The 18120-nt window shown below is 45.0% G+C and overlaps 5 protein-coding genes across 5 annotated transcripts; 3 read left to right on the top strand and 2 right to left on the bottom strand.

The window, feature by feature from the left end:
- Positions 1 to 661: 661 nt before the first annotated feature.
- Positions 662 to 3716, bottom strand: DFL_006702 (uncharacterized protein; the record flags this gene model as incomplete). The annotated part of the gene is made up of 7 exons (XM_067636171.1): positions 662 to 966; positions 1059 to 1635; positions 1699 to 1829; positions 1907 to 2042; positions 2145 to 2551; positions 2664 to 3211; positions 3283 to 3716. 7 exons carry the CDS (start codon positions 3714 to 3716, stop codon positions 662 to 664), a joined length of 2538 nt encoding a protein of 845 aa, XP_067487814.1.
- Positions 3717 to 10606: 6890 nt separating this feature from the next.
- On the top strand, positions 10607 to 11913 carry DFL_006701 (uncharacterized protein; the record flags this gene model as incomplete). The annotated part of the gene is made up of 2 exons (XM_067636170.1): positions 10607 to 10655; positions 10787 to 11913. 2 exons carry the CDS (start codon positions 10607 to 10609, stop codon positions 11911 to 11913), a joined length of 1176 nt encoding a protein of 391 aa, XP_067487813.1.
- A 1009-nt stretch (positions 11914 to 12922) lies between these two features.
- DFL_006700 (uncharacterized protein) lies at positions 12923 to 14036 on the top strand (the record flags this gene model as incomplete). Its single annotated transcript, XM_067636169.1, has 3 exons — positions 12923 to 13130; positions 13248 to 13825; positions 13896 to 14036. The coding sequence occupies 3 exons, from the start codon at positions 12923 to 12925 to the stop codon at positions 14034 to 14036; spliced, it is 927 nt and encodes a 308-aa protein (XP_067487812.1).
- Positions 14037 to 14641: 605 nt separating this feature from the next.
- On the bottom strand, positions 14642 to 15356 carry DFL_006699 (mitochondrial 54S ribosomal protein mL61; the record flags this gene model as incomplete). The annotated part of the gene is made up of 3 exons (XM_067636166.1): positions 14642 to 15062; positions 15137 to 15246; positions 15318 to 15356. The coding sequence occupies 3 exons, from the start codon at positions 15354 to 15356 to the stop codon at positions 14642 to 14644; spliced, it is 570 nt and encodes a 189-aa protein (XP_067487811.1).
- A 398-nt stretch (positions 15357 to 15754) lies between these two features.
- DFL_006698 (uncharacterized protein) lies at positions 15755 to 17318 on the top strand (the record flags this gene model as incomplete). The annotated part of the gene is made up of 4 exons (XM_067636165.1): positions 15755 to 15757; positions 15830 to 16049; positions 16313 to 16520; positions 16763 to 17318. 4 exons carry the CDS (start codon positions 15755 to 15757, stop codon positions 17316 to 17318), a joined length of 987 nt encoding a protein of 328 aa, XP_067487810.1.
- Positions 17319 to 18120: the final 802 nt, after the last annotated feature.

Raw genomic sequence — 18120 nt, 5'->3', positions numbered from 1 at the left:
ATATAAGATGAGTAGTAGGTAATGTGGATGGTCGAAGTTGTGGCCGACTTCACCGTAGGATGCTAAGCTTGGTGGCCATTGACCATGCTGGAAGTTGAGACTTGTCCTCCCATAAGTTCGCGCCACCGTATCCCTTACCAGCCACATTCTTGTGTGGCGGATTCCCACAAAATGACACACACAACACCATTCCTCCGTTAGGCCGGGTCGCAGTAAACTCAGTCCTAGAACTGACCCTACCAATGAACTTGACCTATCTTGGTCAGCCCGTTTATCTGGGGCGAAATAATGTATTCAAAGACAGTGCTACTACTTCGACCCTAGTGGCTATGCTATCAAATCTACAGCAGATGTTTTGAAAGAAGATATAACAGAGACTTTTGTTTACTCTGGGCATATGTGCGACTCGACCGATCGAGAAGGATATATATATGCTTCAAGAACTCTTAAACTCCGTAGCGTGTAGGTACCTAATTTAAATTTACTCTTCTTGAAGAAATCAACCTAGCCGGTTTCCTCCCAAATAGTCAATTGAACAAATCACGCGCCGTATGGTTATTCTTATTAGCTAATATACCATGGCCCAATTTTCCACATCCAATATACTCCCGAAATCAGGCGCTACCAATGCCAATCCCTAGTATCGCACCGCACTAATTTGTCAGTCATCATCGATACTCTCCCAATCTTCAAGTATGTGCGCCCAATTACTAACTAACGCATCACTACTTGGTTTGCAGTTTTCCATTTCTTCGTTTGTAAGGGCTAGCATTTCGAAAAACTCGAAATCGTCACAAGGGGAATCGCAATTCGAAGGCGGTATCGTAGTTTGCTTTCCAATATCGATAGCATAGGCAACTTGACAAAGCCCCTCATTTCGATATTCCATTCCATAATCCCCTACAACCTGGACGTATCCGTCCTCTTCAATTGGAAGACAATACTCGCAAGAACAATAATCGCTAGCTAGATAACCACAAGTAAGAATTAGTTCACGGCTCCAATTTAAGAAAGTGTAGCAATCAAGATAAAGTTTATTGTGACCGAAATTTACTTACCCCTTGAGGTGAGGATATGCTTTTCCCTTTCAAAAAAGATACCCCCTTCTGCCACTTCAAGCGGGTTGTAACCAAGCTCGATAAGAACTTCCACCCAAACAGGCCAGATACACCTACCCGCAGGGCATCTCTGATCAAATGCGATATCTGTCACCGAACATCCACTTTTTGTGACGGCCCGAACGTCAAATCCAATTTCTCCTACTAGAAATAGAAGGAGATCTTTTAACATTACGAGTCCATTCTCCATTGGCCGGCAGTCCGGCACAGCCGTAGAGAGTAGTACGATATGCAAACAATTTTCTCCTTCGTCCGTTGCTCTGCACGCAGGATCTGCGCCAGACCGTATTAGCTTTCTAACAACCTCTTTGATGTCGTAGCTCGGCAGGTGGTAATTTATGGGGATAGAGGTGCTAGGAAAGATATAAGGTGCTCCCCATATCTCACTAATGGTATATGCACCAATGATCATGTGGAGTAGGGGCATAGGTCGAAAGTCAAACCCAAAACCCCAGGTTATTGTATCGTTGATGTCGTAGAACTCAGAAATTTGGTTCAAAAAACGCTTCCAGGATATCTAAGTTTACAAATTAATCAACCAACCATCTCAACATGAGGAAATTCTTATTAAAAGTCGTACCTCATCGAGATTACGGGCATAGCTGAGAATATTCTGTGTCCGTATCATTGGATTTGCACCGTTTTCTAGGAGAAGATCGAGGGCATCATAGTTCCCCCAAGCTCTCGCAGCGGAGAATGGGTCGTAGTTATCTATGAACCATCTTTGGTAAGTCGAATAATCACCTGAGTTAAATTTAAAATCGAGGTTTTAGGCTAAGATACCATACCATTGTCAAGATGGGTGACGTCAGACCCTTGGCTAATCAAATATTTCGCTATCTCAAGCCGACTAGCTGCGAGTATCTTTTTATTGTCTTCCGAATAGCCAACAGGGCAGGCATCTCCAGCTTGAATTAATGAACGCTATCGTAATTTGTAGTAGTCAGTATTATATTGTCCGATTGAAGATAATTATGCCTGAAAATCAAGCTGCCGATTAGGGTCTGAAGCTCGAAGTTCACTCACGATTAACAAGTTTTGACCCCATGCATCACAATCATTAACGCATGCTCGCCCTGTACTCAATAACTCCCGTACTTTATTGACAGAGCCATGAAATATTGCCGTCAGGATTTCTGAGTCTTCAGGAATCATCGTTCGAAAGGATAATCCAGCGTATATCGAAGCTCTGAACGTCTCAGGTTGTACCAGATATATGTCGACAATAGAATCAATTCCTTGCCTTTTCGGGAGGTACGTAATTCTCGTGACGTTTCGTGAAAAATCTCCGGATTGAAGTGATTTGCGGTCTCCTGACCCGTCATATCGTAGATTCTCTGTTACTCTCAGCAAAAATTCCGATTGTTCCCATTGGAAAATATTCGTAGCGGAAAGCGTTGACTTTCTTGCTCGAAGGTCTTTCACAACTTGGTCTATAGCCACTAGGGGTCAGCAATCAACGAAATACAAATTTATAGATCTATTCTAATCAAACTGGGGTTGGAAGAGAACTGCTATACAATCAATGAAAAATTTGTCACTTACGGTCATATCCAACAGCTAGACTGTCCGAACTCGCTAGTAAACCTGATATCTTCCTAATTTTTTGTAAGGAGTCGCATGTTTCATGGACGCCTGTTGAAAGTACCGAAAATTGGCCTTTCTTTGCAAATTTGAGGATCTCCAGCAAACCTCCAAGTACTTGTTCGGTTTGGCCTGGCCCTACACTTGCCTCTCGTCGTGTGACCGCTGCGGCCCCAAGCCGAAGGATCCTGCCGGTAGCCTTCTCAAATTCATCCTTCTCGCGTTCCTCAGCCGCCTTATAGAACTGGTTATTCGCGAAAGTCTTGACCGATGAGTGCATAGAATTAAGTGTTTTGTTAACTTGGTTAAAGTTGACGCCCACGGAAGCACTCAAACCCTGTACCGCTGTCTTATTTATCTCTATTTGTTGAGTGATATTCGTCTCAGCTTTGTCCATACGGACCAAAGTTTCAATCTGAGCATCTTCAATGTTCGAGATGGTATCCGAAACTTGTGCCAGGTTTGATTCGATCCTTTCAACCACCACCTTTTGCTCCTTTCGGTCATCTCTACACCGCAAAATCAGTACACATCACCAAGAACCGGATGAACGGAAGCATTCCATGAAGTTTTGTCTTACAGCTGTATCTTGTTCAACTGAAAGAGTATGAACCCATAATGACTCTCCAAGCTCTCCAACCACCTCTTCGAATTATCCTCCAAAAATATCAACTTAAACATCTTCCACGTCCGAACCGTCTTCGACTTTTTCCCCGACGTCGACTCCGTCCACTTCAAAATATTCTTGTGAATCTTTACCAACTCGTCTTCGCATTTTTTCGCAGCATTGTATAACTGCGAATAACGCAGTTTATCCTCATCAGATTTTAAAATCTCGTTAACATCTGTGAGCATACGAGCAAGTCTCTGAATGGCATCCAGAAACCTCCTGTGATCGTCTTCCGCATCTTGATATTTCGATACCGATTCTGCGATGAATTTCGCCGCTTGAAGACCAACCACCACAACTCCAACAACATTTGCGCCAATGCCGAATGCTTCAACTACAGACATGATGAAAATATAACCCAAATTTCCCAAAAACGACAACCCCTACCTAGGTCCCAAATATCAGAATACTAATAGAATGTCGAAAACGCAAGTTACTGGTGAGATGTCGATTCAAAACAAAAGAAAAAGAAATGCCTGAAATGCCCAAATTCCCAAATGCCCGAAATACCGATAAACACAGAAAAGATTCGCTTCCCAAGACCTGATAGAGACAGAATAGACGGCGCTAGAAACAGATAAAGGCAGAATAAGACGATATGCACTGAGAATGAGAAGAAAGTTGTAATACAAAAAATATAACCCCAGCGTCCCTCCTTCCTTCAAATAATCATCGTGTTCAGGCAACTTTTCCTCCCAAGGCAAACAATAATACCCACTCTGTACATTTTTGCCACTCAACCGCGCGCTCAAAGAATGTCGCAGCCTCCCTCACAGAGCCTTGCATAAACTGCGTGCGTGTCGACCACAAACCTGAGAAGGTTCAGGCTTTCTGTCTCGATCGCGGTCATACAGCGGCACAGATTCGTGATGTTCATTGGCTCGGCTAGCATCCTGGCCAGCCAGTTCAGGTGATCCTGGACTTGGATTCGTAGAAGGCGTGTTGTTTTTGTGGTATCTTTTGGCAGGCGATTGGAAAAGCTTCAGAACATGGGTATGAGACGCTTAGAGATACTAAATTTAGACGCCTGTTCCTCAACGTTTTTCTTTGCGGGATGGTATTGAGAGGATGAGAAGATGCATGGATTTTAATAGGAAGACTTCGCGAGAAATGTGACTTTGACGTATTGTGCAGACAAGTTTAGACCATTCGAGTTTTGGAATAGCGGGTAGTATACGATATCGAGGAGGAGTACGAAGAATCTGATCAATCGATTAAGCACCAGAGAGGCTGGTTTGCATTGAAAAATCGCCTATATCATGCGTAAAGGCTACATACTGTGTAACATAAATTATGATGACAGTCTAGATAGCACTGCCCCGGGCGCAGGCACAATACCGAGATATCTAGATAGCGAACCCATTCATTCGATTGGTGGATGTATGACATCACATTATCCTACCATAGGGAATTTGGTGGGTTTTTGAGGATATCATTCAAGAATACGGTCTACATCAAACAATAGCTACTATAGCTTTGTATTTTATTTCAAGTGCCCCGATTTTACCGTTTCCAATTCTGTCATACAATGTATCGACTGATTACCGATATCGGCTACAAGTGCCAGCTATCAAACTTCAGAAACATATCATTCCGCCGGGGATATTAATTCTGATATGTAATGTCGCAAACTCATAGATGGAACCGCTTCAAAGGTATATACCTGGAGTTCTAAAGAAATCGTAAAAACAGTATATTGGAACTTAGCCTAGACATCACATGTGTGTACAAATACTTCGTATTGCGCGATTGCGAAATTATGTCTAGGTCGAACGACTTGCCTAGGCATATAAATGTCCGGTTATTTTCTAAATCCGATAAGGCACCCGTCCATAGATATGTTGAGGCTCTCGATATCGATCCTCAACAAAAAATATGCAAAATGTTAGCTCAGTCATGACTCGCGAGTGGAATAACGGGCTTTTATGGTCGAGTTTATTTCGCCAGGACACTTTAAACAACCAATTATATGAAATAAGTATCAACTAAATTGCGCATGCCTGAGTATGTATACGTACTATTCCGGGACGTATTCATTTCCGCAGAATTTTCTTTCGTTATCATATTATACAAACATATTATAATACCACTTTCTCTTTGCCGCACGCCGCAAATACATAGAAACCTTGTGATCATAATTGCGCAAGGTTGAATCCTATCTTTTTTTTCGTTTATCAATCGGCATCCAAAGACAGGCATTGTAAAAATAAAATCCGGGGAACGTTGGAATCGAAATCTTCCTCCACATTTACTGTTTCCAAACGTTACATCTCCACCAATATTAGTCATCCCCGCACTCCCAGAATCTTCACATGCCTCTTGTCGACACAAACATGTGAACATAAACCGGCCCCGAATGCACCCCCCAAAACACCCCTTGAAATCTCCACCAGTTTTTCCACCCTAGATCTATCTCTCGTTCGCCACAGGCCTCGTTTCCCGCATCCGCAGACCATAGATCTCGATTTTTCATATATTATTCAAGGGGTCTTACATACAGTCTCACAATCAATATATGTAGGTACATAAAACATGCCTACACCACCAGAAAAATTCTTACGCACAGATATTCTCCCCGAGCAGCTGTCACCAAAGTAATCGCATTTTGAGCCCCCTCCACCCCAGTAGTACATTTTTTGCAGTCCTCGTCCCATACTTGCATAAACGAGAATGGAGACTATAGGTGGCGAGCATGGGCTAAGCTTACCCCCCCTCGTGCCAATTGAAGCAGGGTAAGCTGTAGGCCAGATGTACACGGTACATTCCATCACACCCAGCTACAGCTGTGTCGAGCTAGTACTACAACATATACGACGAGTCACCGCTTCCCCCCGCACCGGGCGAGCGGAAACGAAAAGGAACCTAGTGACCATTATTTTATGCAGGAACGGGTGCGAACGTAGCGCCGTTACAGAAAAGTGGTAGTTCCTGCAATTTTTTTTTTTGGTAGACGAGTTGTTGGAATTATCATGAGCTTCCACATTTTGGTTTTTTTTTTTTTCCGGTTTGTACGGACCCCTTTCAAATAGTGGAGACAAGACCTGCCGAGGCATTTATCCAAGCAGTGGCTTGTTGTGGGGCACACGGATCTCTCTCAGCTTATCATAACTGATCCGTTATAGATTCGTTTGAGGAGCGTACTAAGGAAACTTTGGAAGCGAGTTTCATGTTGTAGGTACGGATGATTTAGGATCACTTGGATATACGAACGTAAATGTACATACATAAGCTTGGTTTCAAGGTCATTTATTCGGACGAATGGCTAAACGACGTAGACAATTTATCGATCTACAGATTAATACTTGGATTTGGAATAGATCTATAGACTAGGTTGTTATTGGCACGAGGAAATTTCGACACTTTCGCTCTCCGTAAAGATCTAAAGTTTTCGAAGGAAACCGCGGTTCAGAGCTTTTACAACATCTGGGTAAACGTCGTCCCGCAAGTATATTAACCGGTTGATATATGTCAGTACCTACCTATGTTCCCCACAATTGGGTAGATATGCAGAAGAGGAAACCTGGAGCAGAGCTGCAAAACGAGAAATTGAAGCTGGATTATTGGTTGGAGAGGATTTCCCAACCATTCAGCTCCCCACTTTTTAAGCTTGGATAATCGTCATATGCATCCATAAGATGCTCGAAGTTTCTCGTCCTCTCGGTCCCGCGTTCCGGGATACATACGAGTAAAGAAGTGAACAAGTATGGCGCACCAGTTCAATCTCTAGTTTGCTCGATCGTCTCGAGAGAAGGGGGGACGGTTACATGAAATGTATGGGAAACAACTACCCTTGATACAGGTGCATCAGCAAGTATCCACGGATAAGAAAAATTTTCAGGTTCCACCAGGTCCATAATCGGAAAATGTCAATATATTCCGACAAGAATGGATTTGAAAAGAAAATTTTGTGAAAAACCGCAATTGTCTCCACAATTCATTTACATGCACAGCAGAAGAGCATCCTGGGAGGCACCCTCGGAAATTGTAGGGTCTGCCGCATGACGACTAAAGTAAAAGTAAAGAAAGATTACATATATCCACGGGGATGACTGCCAATTGTGTCAAAGGATCGCAAGGATATCGGGCGGGTACCCCATATGGGGCAAAGCCTGGGCTGAGACCTGGGGTAAAACATCCTCAATCCTCGCCCAAACACCGTCTAGAAATCAAGCTTCTGTATAAACTGCCACTAAAGCAAGATCTGCGAGTAATTTTACACGACGAGTTCTCTTGTTAGTGGTTCCACTTTCTGTCGTTTTTCTGACTACCCCTCACCATTTTCATTCGGGTAGTCAGGTTGTATACGCTATGTAGGCGCATGTACATATGTTAAGGCCTGCAGCGCAGAAACGACCGTGCACTCCATGGCGGCTTGAAAGGAAATCCGTTCGGTGGTCAAGATGTGTCTTGTGTTGAATGATTTTTGGGTGTGGTGTTTCCATCGTTTGGACCAGGGGTGGCTGGCGTTCCGGCCGCCCCCGACTTCCTTGGTCCAGTTCGGCAAGTCCAAGAATCACATGCGAATGAACGGGAAGGTTGGCGTTCGACGATGAGATGGGCATCCCTTCATGATACTGGTGCAAGGTGAGCAAATCTCTCGATATGGGGCCTACGATGCGAGTTAGCTGACGAGTTATATTCCTTTTGATTACTGCCTGCCCTTGGAGAACCTATCGATAGAAGTTCTGGATGCATGTTTCGCGAGAAACAAGATGAACATTCTAGCTTCTTAAAACTCGGGAATTGAGAATTGGCCATCGTCGGTTTCGGCAGGAGACCAGAGCCTGAAAATGAGCAGCCTCCCATGTCGGCGCATATATTTTGTATGCATATTAACCCAGGCCCCGCCATCGAATAAGGAGCATCGAGCAAGCGAAACGTTCGAAGGGTCTCGAAGGCAGCAAAAGCCCTCAGACCGTTTCGAATGGTATATTTAGGACCTCATGATGGTCTGAGACCCGCCGTTAATTGCGGGTTCGTTTGCTTGCTCCGAAGGAAGCGTACGTATATGCGTCCGTGAGGTTTACCCTGAGAGAATGTGAAGGGCACGGCCTGTTCCTGCGCTTGCATGCATGACGAGCTTGCAAGGATGAAATCGGATCATCTGCTACAGTGGCGAGGACCATCAAATCTCCAAGACCGGCTCCGTAGATGCCTGAAGATAGGAGAAAAACGAGTCGGGCTTGGTCCGTGCCTTTTCATGGTGCTCCATATGGGGTTATATCGGCAGTGAAATTTGGACGGCGGATTAAATTGTTCGGTGCCAGCTGGAAGGGGGATGAACATGCCTCTTTTGCGGGGTAGCCCTGACCCGCCTTTCAATCCTGGAACGAGCTAAAAAGACTGGCTTTGCGATTTGAAGTCGAGAAGTCCTTAAGGAGAGCATAAACATCTACATTCGAGTGGCGGGTTTTTTTTTTCTTCCCTCTCCGAACCTAAAAGGCCCCGCAGCTACCCCAGCTCAAATTCCAACGACATCATCCAAGCGTCCATCCAGCATATGCATCTTATCGGGTTCAAGGGTGGTATAATATAATAATACACCAATCCCACGCCTACGCGTTTACGTTCTTTACTATAATATTTGTCTATCCGGTTTGTTCCATCCATTCTTTTTCAACTTTAGCCAGCAGCAGCCGACGGTTTACCGTAGACTTCGTTTACTATAACCCTTCCGATCCATCATTTCCGAACCAGCTGGGAATTCGGTAAATCATCCTGCAGCTCGCGATATCCGCTTCTGCATCCTGTCAAAATTTGAGCCGTGGGATCGCGACTCGTTTTAACTACCCTGGCAAATCATTTCGAAACGAAGCTTAGTCAAAAATTGAGCCCCCGGATCTTGCGCAACAAGCAACTGGCGACTCCAGTCCGGGTACTAGACAGCCGGAAATTTATATACATCGGCTAGCGCAGCCGTCTGAAGTCTTGTACCCCGAGAGGTACTCCAGAGCCTTACACACTCCGTGCCTTCAAGCCTTTATCGCTTTTTTAATTTTAATCAAGACAACCTGACCCACGTGGTTCACGTTATTTCATCAGCCGCAAGACGACGATCTGCATCTGCATCTTGATATCTGTTCTGCTGCATTGAAAATTCGACATCTCGAATAAAGTCGTCGGATTTCGCCAGCTTCCACCTCAACATCGCTCACTCGCCTCAGGAAGCTCCAAAAGGATCACGATCACGACCCCTCCATTGGAAACCAGTGTGGCTCACTTGGTCTAGTTTCTGCAGTTGGAGCTAGAAAACCCTGTGTCTCTGGAACCCGCTGACCAAACTTAGCTGCATTTGAAGCTGCATCATTCACTAGCTCCACTATTCCCAAGTCGACAAATCTACCGCTAAGTTGAGGGCTACTGCAGCGTATCCTGGCACAGCACAGAGTACAGTAATACAGCTAACTAATACTCAAACAAGTCTCACATTCTCTCGAATACTATTACCTCGAGGAATATTTTTAATTAGCTCCCCCACATTTTCTATTCTACTTTGATTCCTTTTTGAAAAAATCTGTCCTCTCTTTTTCTTTATTCTTGTTATTACATATTGCGGGGACTAGTGCAGTGCCACGAATATCGATTTCGTCGTTTGTCACGCGGTTCAATATTGCTTTTACTCTCCACCAACCCCGACTTCTTGGAACCTCAAAATCCAGTCTCCATCATCTTGAGAACCAAAAAAAAAAATTAAAATAAAATAAAATAAAATAAAAAAAGATTATAAGGAAGGGCATTCTCCTTCACCCGTTTGCTTCTTCCATATTCTGGGGAATCCATATCCTTCCAATTCAACGACCGGACGAATACCGGGTTTCTCGAATTCCTTGCCCGTTTCAAAGATTTCTTGGGACCTGAACCAGTTCGCCTGCTTCGCCTTTTCCTGGGTCCGGATATAATACCATTTTCGAAAGCGGATGCTGCATAAGCTTCGGGGACTTTAGCTTCAAGCAACTCCGGGCACTGCCATATCCACAACGTCTGCCTGTTTCTGCAGGACCAAAAAATCTTCATTTCCCCAATTTTCGACCCCAACGGCAGACTGTCTTAACGTCGTATATATCAAGCGACATCCCCAGGATAGATAATTCTTTTTTTATCGAGTCTGAACCTTGGAAAACTGGCGTCGAAGAAATCGGTTTCGAACGGCTCCGAAAACAGTGCGTTCGACCTCGTTGACAACAATTACAACAACCTCAATCCCCACAACCCCGAGGACATCGGAATAACGACAATGAGAATGACCACTAGGTCGCCTCCCATGATGACGAACCCTTTCTCTTGTAAGTTTCACAGAGCGCCTAATATCTCCTATCCCTTGTCCAGCAACATGGGAAAAATTCCATACCCTTGAAACGTGCCATCCACGAGGCTTATCATGTACATCGCATACTAACATCGCAAAACCGAACAGTCCCCGAATTTGACTCCTCTTTTTTCCATGCTTCTTTCGCATCCCCGCCACCTGCTCCGGCTTCGGGTCCATCTCTTCTCGATGATCAGGAAACTAGCGCCTTCGCCGATTTTCTCGACAGAGTCGGGTCGGGGGCCGATAGTGCTTTTGTATTCGACCCGAAGATGACGTTATTCGACTCAAAGATGCCAGATCCGATGATGTGGGGTTGGCATGAAGATACGACGACCGAATATCCACTTCAACCGACGACAAATCCAACGGCCCTGTTGACGGCAAATATGGTTGCAACGCCGCTAAGCTCGGAACGGAGTACTTTTGCACTAAAGCAGGAGAATGACGACAATACTAGCAAGGCTGCCCCGGTGCCGTCGATAGCTCCGGCGGAAATTAACCTGGATCCATTCGCTGCGTTACACCAGGTTGCTTCGGCGAAGGCGGCCCCTGCTGCGACGACCGAACGGCCACATTTGTCGATTCCGGGGTTGCAATGGGGTTCTGATCCGAACTTCAGGTTTGGCGGCTATTCGAGTACTGTGGCCAAGGAAGTTCACTCTAAGAAAGAGGATATGCTAGTTGAGAGGGCTATGGCAATAATAGCTAAGGGTGATTACTCCGGGAACACAACAGCTGTCAATACTACCGTCAACTCTCCGGCCGACAACAGAGCATATCCTGGAGTAAAAGTGGTAGAAGATGAGGAGTCGATAGTATCACCGTCGAAACGAAGAAAGTCCTTTCATCGGAAAACTTCAGAGGAGGAGTACGAATCGTCGTCGTCCAGTCCACACCCGGCGCGACCGAGATCGAAATCCACGGTCACCAAGGACGATCTAACAAGTCCCATCTCCTCGAAGCAAAAGAAAAAGAAGAAGCCAAAGGGTCCCAAGAGGGAAAACTTGTCGGAGGCGCAGAAGCGCGAGAATCACATTCAGAGTGAACAAAAGAGGCGGAATCTCATCAGGGAAGGGTTCGATGACCTTTGTAATTTGGTTCCGGATCTGAGAGGAGGCGGGTACAGCAAGAGTGCCATTCTGATACACGCCGCGAACTTCCTCGAGCAACTAGAAGATGGCAATAAGGCACTGCAGTTACGCATCAAGCAACTCAGCGGTAGTGCCGCATGAGATACCCGTTTCACACTCTTCTCAGTTCAGGCCGGCAACCGTGCATTGATTCATTTAGCCCTTGCTCAGATACCCTTCCCCACTTTTGCATCCCCATAGTATCTCTCTTAATGTATTTCCTTTTGGCATATCGGAACGGCTACGGTAAGGCATCAGCGCGGATTTCTTGATTGGAGTATGGTCCTTTTTCTCTCTTTTTTCTTCGTTTGTTCTGTTTGTCTTTCTCATTCATTGATGGCGTATATGCGACTACGAGCAACGGTCTTCTTAGTTATTTTTAATGCAAAATATGCTTTCCATCTCTTAATACCTGTCTTGAAGCTTTGAATAATATTATTCTTTTAAAAATCTTCTGTCACAAACTTAGCTCTCTTCATATTCCACCCGGCTACATAACAAGGCCGTTAAAAGTACTTGTTGGTCGTTTTGATTCGATGTATCTTGTCTTTCACATGCTTTTGACAAGGAGAGGGGGGCTACATGCTACATGCTGCAAAGATAGAATAAAAATGCATCGAGGATGCTGTATCTAATAATGTCAGCCCAATATAACGTCAGTCCGCACCCGCGATCGAAGCCACATGGCCTCATACATGAACATCAACTCTGCATAAAACCCTGTGACATCCGGCATCCTTCTAGAAACCGTGAATGGAAAGAAGGTTAAGAAGAGGTTCGTCGGAAGTCGGCGAGATTGCCTCGCACCAATAAAATGGCTTCGCTGCTGGCAAGCTGTCAACTGAAATGCAACTTGGCAATATCCAAACCGTGCATTTTATCCTGTTTTAAGTCCTCCAAAGAAGCCATTTGCATTTTTATATTTTTAAAAAATCACCTGACCTTTTGAAGCTACTCTGTTGTCTTTGAACTGACAGCAGTGAACCCGCTGCGCGTCCATCTCAACACCAAAACATCCACCCAACCAAACCACCTTTCCGTTCTCCCACATACCCACCACCAACATCTACAGGTCACATCCTCCCGACCCACTTCCACCCCGTTAGTCGTCATGTCGGACTCTACTCCCGAGGTACCCGAGGCCACTACTCCATCCGACGCCTCTCTGGCGCAAATGACCCCTCTTTCTGTTAGCGAAAAAGCGCGCATCCGCCGTGAATTACGAAAGGCGAAGGTGGGGCAAGGCGCCGATAGATTACGAAAGATCACACAGACGCAGCGTACCGCTGCTGGTTTTGACGAGGACTACAAGAAGGATGGTATGCTGTACCTTTTTTTGCTGTGTTAATACGGCGCTTGTTTTGGGACGATCCGTCATATGCTTGGTTGCTTGCCGCTATGGTAAAGCTAACTCCTCACTCGTCTGACTACATTAGATATCGACGTATCTCCCTCTCCTGCACCTAGAACTACTGTTGAAAATGTATCCGATCGGGAACTTGATATCTCCGAGCACTTCTACCAACCCACTAACCATCCTCGCGATGTACCGAATAACATACTGCCACCTACACCACCTTCACAATCCGAATTCTCACTTGACAACGACCAGATAGCACAGATGATGCAGGGGCATCCTCTTTTTGGGGTTCCTCCACCTGGAACCTCACCGTTTGGAGCTGGACCTCCACAGGATATGACAAACGATCCGCTGTTACAGATGATGCAACAGATGTTGGGTGGTGCCGGTGGAATGCCTGGGATGCCACCTCCTGGTGCTGATGGTAGCGGCGCAGGCGCGGGTGGAATTCCACCGGATTTACTTAGTGCCATGCTTGGAGGAGGTGCCGGTCTGGAACAGCCAGCGCCCCAGGAGTCGCCGTATGCGAAGTGGTGGGCGTTGTTGCATGTGCTGTGTTCGGTTTTGTTGGGGGTTTATGCTGTTCTGAGTTTACCTCTGAGGTTTACGGGGACAAAAGAGGAGAGGGTTCAGCATGAGGAGACCCAGAAAATTGTGAGTGTCTTTATGTCCTTAGAAGATAATTCTTTGCGGGGTGGGATGAGGTTACTGACTCGATATATAGCCGTTATTCTGGTACTTCGCTACTATGGAGTTGCTTCTCCAGTCTACTCGTTACCTGCTGGTAGAGAGAGGAGGCCCGCCACCCGGTATGATCCTCACTACCATCTCTCGCTTTCTCCCCCCCCGCTGGGAACCGCTTTGATCACCTTCTCGCATTATATCAAGCTGTTTTCGACAGTTTGGCAAGATGCTCTGATAGTGATCTTTACCATTGGTTTCGCGGCGTGGGTCAATACTTGGTTTGTAGTCGATGATGAATTCCCGTTAATGCCGTAACGTCCGATATGATGGAAGATGATGTCATGACTCCTTTTTTCTTTCTTTTTCATCGCGTGGTTTAATCTACGCTGCAATCTTTTTTTGTTTATGGGACTATCGTTATCATTATTAGGATAAAGGCTTTTCATAGGCGCCTCTGTTAGACACTAGGGCCCCTTTTTTTCTCTCTTTCTTTCGAGTTTTATCGTGATGGTTGTGGTACGATGGTGCGAATTGTTGAGTAATTCGCGTGGCAGCGGTGTTCTACCTCTGATGGAAGAAGGATATGGGATTTGTAAATACAGTCCTTTCTTCTGCGTGTGTATTTTTTCCTGATACATGTCATGAAATCAAATGTTTAATTCATATGATTTTAGTAAGTAAGTGTGTATGTACAAGTTCCTCTTCAGATAGGGAATACCACACAATAGTATAATACATGTATACGGCTTCTTATTTTCAAGGATATAGGGTATATATATCCGTGATTTACGCTAGTATACTATCCTTCAACGCGTCATCCTTACCCTTCCTCCTATCTGCTCTCTGCAGCTTATATTTCTCTTTCAATTCATTCTCTCTTTTAACAGCCAAGTACTCTGCTTCCTCCTCCAACTCCGGAGACCTTGGTGGTTCCGAATACAGTGTCGCCGAAGTCTTTTGTACCAGTTCCTCCATAATATCGTCTGGATATCTATTCAACATGTCGATGTCTATTGTCGATGTGGTTTCTCTGACCACTGGGGTGGTTTGTTTCTTCTTGTTGAGTTGTGATTTGATGTCTACGGGTACGTCCGAGAAGTGTATTGTGAGGGTGGCGGGACCTTCGAGGGCTTCTTTGCGGGTTACGATCATGTCCACATCGGGGTTGTGGTATTTTAGACGGGGGAGGCATTCGCGGAAGAATTTTCTGTGTTTTTTTTGAACGAATATTAGACGTTTCATGATTGCTTTTGGGATTGAGATTTATGGGATCGAAAGTACCTAGGACCCATATGCCCATTGTTGCTTTTGTAGTTAAAGCTCAGGGCTATCCGTGAGATATTTGGAGGGAGGATTGCGGCGCCTGTACCGTTGCGGACAGAGTAGAGCTTCTATTTTGAACTCAAGCTTGTTAGATATCTAATTTCACAATTGATTTGAAACGGATATAGGTATAACGTACAGCTCTAAGCCATCTCAGGCGCGATGTCGGCGACGGCATCCCAAATGAAGTTCGTTGGTGGTTAACCGGGGTATAAAGAGTGCTGGGATATCGAGATATCTTTCACCGACGACGACGGTTGTTGAAGTTGTCGTCTGCAGCGGGATGTGAAAAATGCCAAGACATATGGCTTGCTTTTTTTTAGCTTGCTTTGGTGAGCCGGAAAAAAAAAAAATGTAAACAAGCGAGCGCACACAAAAACTTTCTTGAACCTCATCTCTTTTCTTCTGTCTTCTTCCTTCAAAGAGAAAAATCTCTTCTCTTCCCTCTTCCTCTTCTCTTTTGTTCCCCAATCCATCATCATTGAGAATGTGAAAGACCTTTGGGGAGGACCAATCGAAAGGAATAGGACGTTCTCCGTTTCTTTCGATTGCTCGGTTTCACTCTACTATATTATCATGGTATGTATTTCCGTCACTTTTTTTTGATGATTGAATCTTAAGACACGAAGAAAGCTAATGACACGAAACCAGCCTCGTCCGCCACGCAGAGTCCCATCGAAAAAGACCACCGCGTCTACAGGACGGGTGGCCAAACCAGCTGCGAAGGCTGCACGTCCGTCCACCTCTGGGAAGCGTAAATCAACGGACTCTACACGACCGGCCCGTCGAAGTTCCGTGGAAGCTTCTGAGGATGATACCGCGAAGCCTCCGGAATTGAAGAAGCGACGTGTTGCCGGTGTCGTTAAGAATGGTAGGTTTTATATAATCCTCTGATAGTTTGTCTTTGTCTTTGTTATTATTATTATTATTATTGTTTTGTTTGTTCTGGATACTTTATCATGATGAAATATACATTGGTCCGTGTTGATGAGGCGGATTAAGACCCCGCTGCAGGATTAACACAATTGTCACCTCTGGTGCTTTCTGATCTATTCCATTCTGTCCTTTTCATATGTCGATGTTTGTTGAATGTTTTCTTTTTTTTAGAAGAAATAAGCTAACATCGTTGTAAAGGCTCTGCAGTACCTCATCTCGTAGCTCGCAAAAAGAGGGTCCTCCTCGAGGATATCGATAACAAATGGGTCAACATCTCGGAATCGTCTGTTGCTGAGCTATCCAAGCTTCTACGTGATGTTGGACGCGCTGTCCTTTCAGACATGCCGTTGAAGTCGGCTGCTAAGCGTGAAGAGGCACAGAAGACACTTGAAAAATCTTATCAGAGGTAAGCCTACACGTTGCTTTTATATTATATGATTCAGTTTTTGCAAAGCGAGGGATGCATGGTCAAATGATGATATATTTTTAACCCTTACATGCTCGAAGAGCATCCATGGAGATGAAAAATTATGCAACAAACACTCTAATTTTTTACTGATTGCCTGTTTCCTCGTCTGTTGATTACTTGATCGTACATACTTTTTGAAGTTGGATGGGGACAAGACGTTGACAGTTTGGCACCTGCAGGTTTGAGCGGAGTCTCGCCAAAGTCAAGATCCCTCCCGGATCCTCTGAAAAAGTCTTCAACAACGAATGGCTTATCAACGAAGAGGCAAAATTGAATGCTCTCATCCAGCCGGAAGCGAGGCAGATCAATATGCTTCAAAAGGAAATTGCAAAGCAACGACGTCTCCTGGAGACCGAGGAACGCCAGCTCCTTACTCTTCAAAAGAATGCCAAGGCAGAAAGGGAAGCTAGGAGGCAAAAAGCCCTCAGATTTATCCCGGCCCTCAAGGCACCACCAATGGATCCGGACCAGCTGCAACTTGAGATCGATAAGATTCGTCTTAACGGCGACAAATCTGAGAGCGATTTTACGATTGCACGGGATCTATTGAAGGACGATGAAGCGCTGTTGCCGACTATGACACAGTTGGAGAAACATTTGACTTCTATTGCGAAGAATAGACAGGCTCTTGGGGATATTCCGGAGTGGATACAGAGTACCAGGGCGGCAGTTGATGATGTGCTCTATAATTTGAAAGGCGATCGGTATGCGGATTTGATGGATTTGAGCGTATAAGGCGTTACCATTACCTTTTTTTACCAGTCTGTATTATTATGGCGGCGGATGGGAATACGGCGGCGTCTTCGAACCCTTTTTTTTTTGCTTCTGCGACTTTTTGTTACGATGGTCAGGGCGGATTCGATACTGGCGTTTACTGAAAGGCTTTGGCGATAATATTATCGTCTAATATGTACTCTACAAATACACACAAATAATGATCACTAATAGACGGCCTTTAGTTGGTCGGTCTTTTTCTCTAATATAATTCTGAATCTTCGATCTAAAGGGTGTGAGACCTCAACCTCCTTTGCCCATGGGCTCCAAAACAACGACTTGCTTGGCTACTGTTGTGCTGTCACATGTGCGTCGTGTGCACAATTTTTCGCAACGATGAGATGACTAGACTCGATGCGGAATTTGGGGAAAACGTTGCCGCTGACATCAGGATGGTACGAACGAAATCGATCCGTCCGCAAGCTGGGGAAAACCAAACGAAAAAACGCCGTGGCATCAAGAAATTAGCATTAGAAGGATCATCTAGATGTCACAAAAACTCCGCTGACGAGAGTTCGGAACTCTCAGGGATTTCATTTTTCGGTTTCTCGAAGTTATCCTCGGTAGAAGTCTGTAAGGCAGCGTTGTAGTGCTTTGGGTTCATGACATTTTGGGGTGACTTTTTTTTGATTAAGGTCACACCTTCGTATGAGCGATTAAATTATCAAATATTAGTCGCAGGTTGATGCGACTGGAAACGGTAGTCTAACGCAATGCACACGAGAGAATGAGGAGTTTAGGAAAAAAAAGGGTTCTTCGAGGG

Source organism: Arthrobotrys flagrans, assembly GCF_004000055.1.
Source record: "Arthrobotrys flagrans strain CBS H-5679 chromosome Unknown unitig_8, whole genome shotgun sequence".
In the NCBI taxonomy this organism is placed as follows: Eukaryota; Fungi; Ascomycota; class Orbiliomycetes; order Orbiliales; family Orbiliaceae; genus Arthrobotrys; species Arthrobotrys flagrans.
Note: the sequence above shows the minus strand (reverse complement) of the source record. Positions and strands in the feature narration are given on the sequence as shown.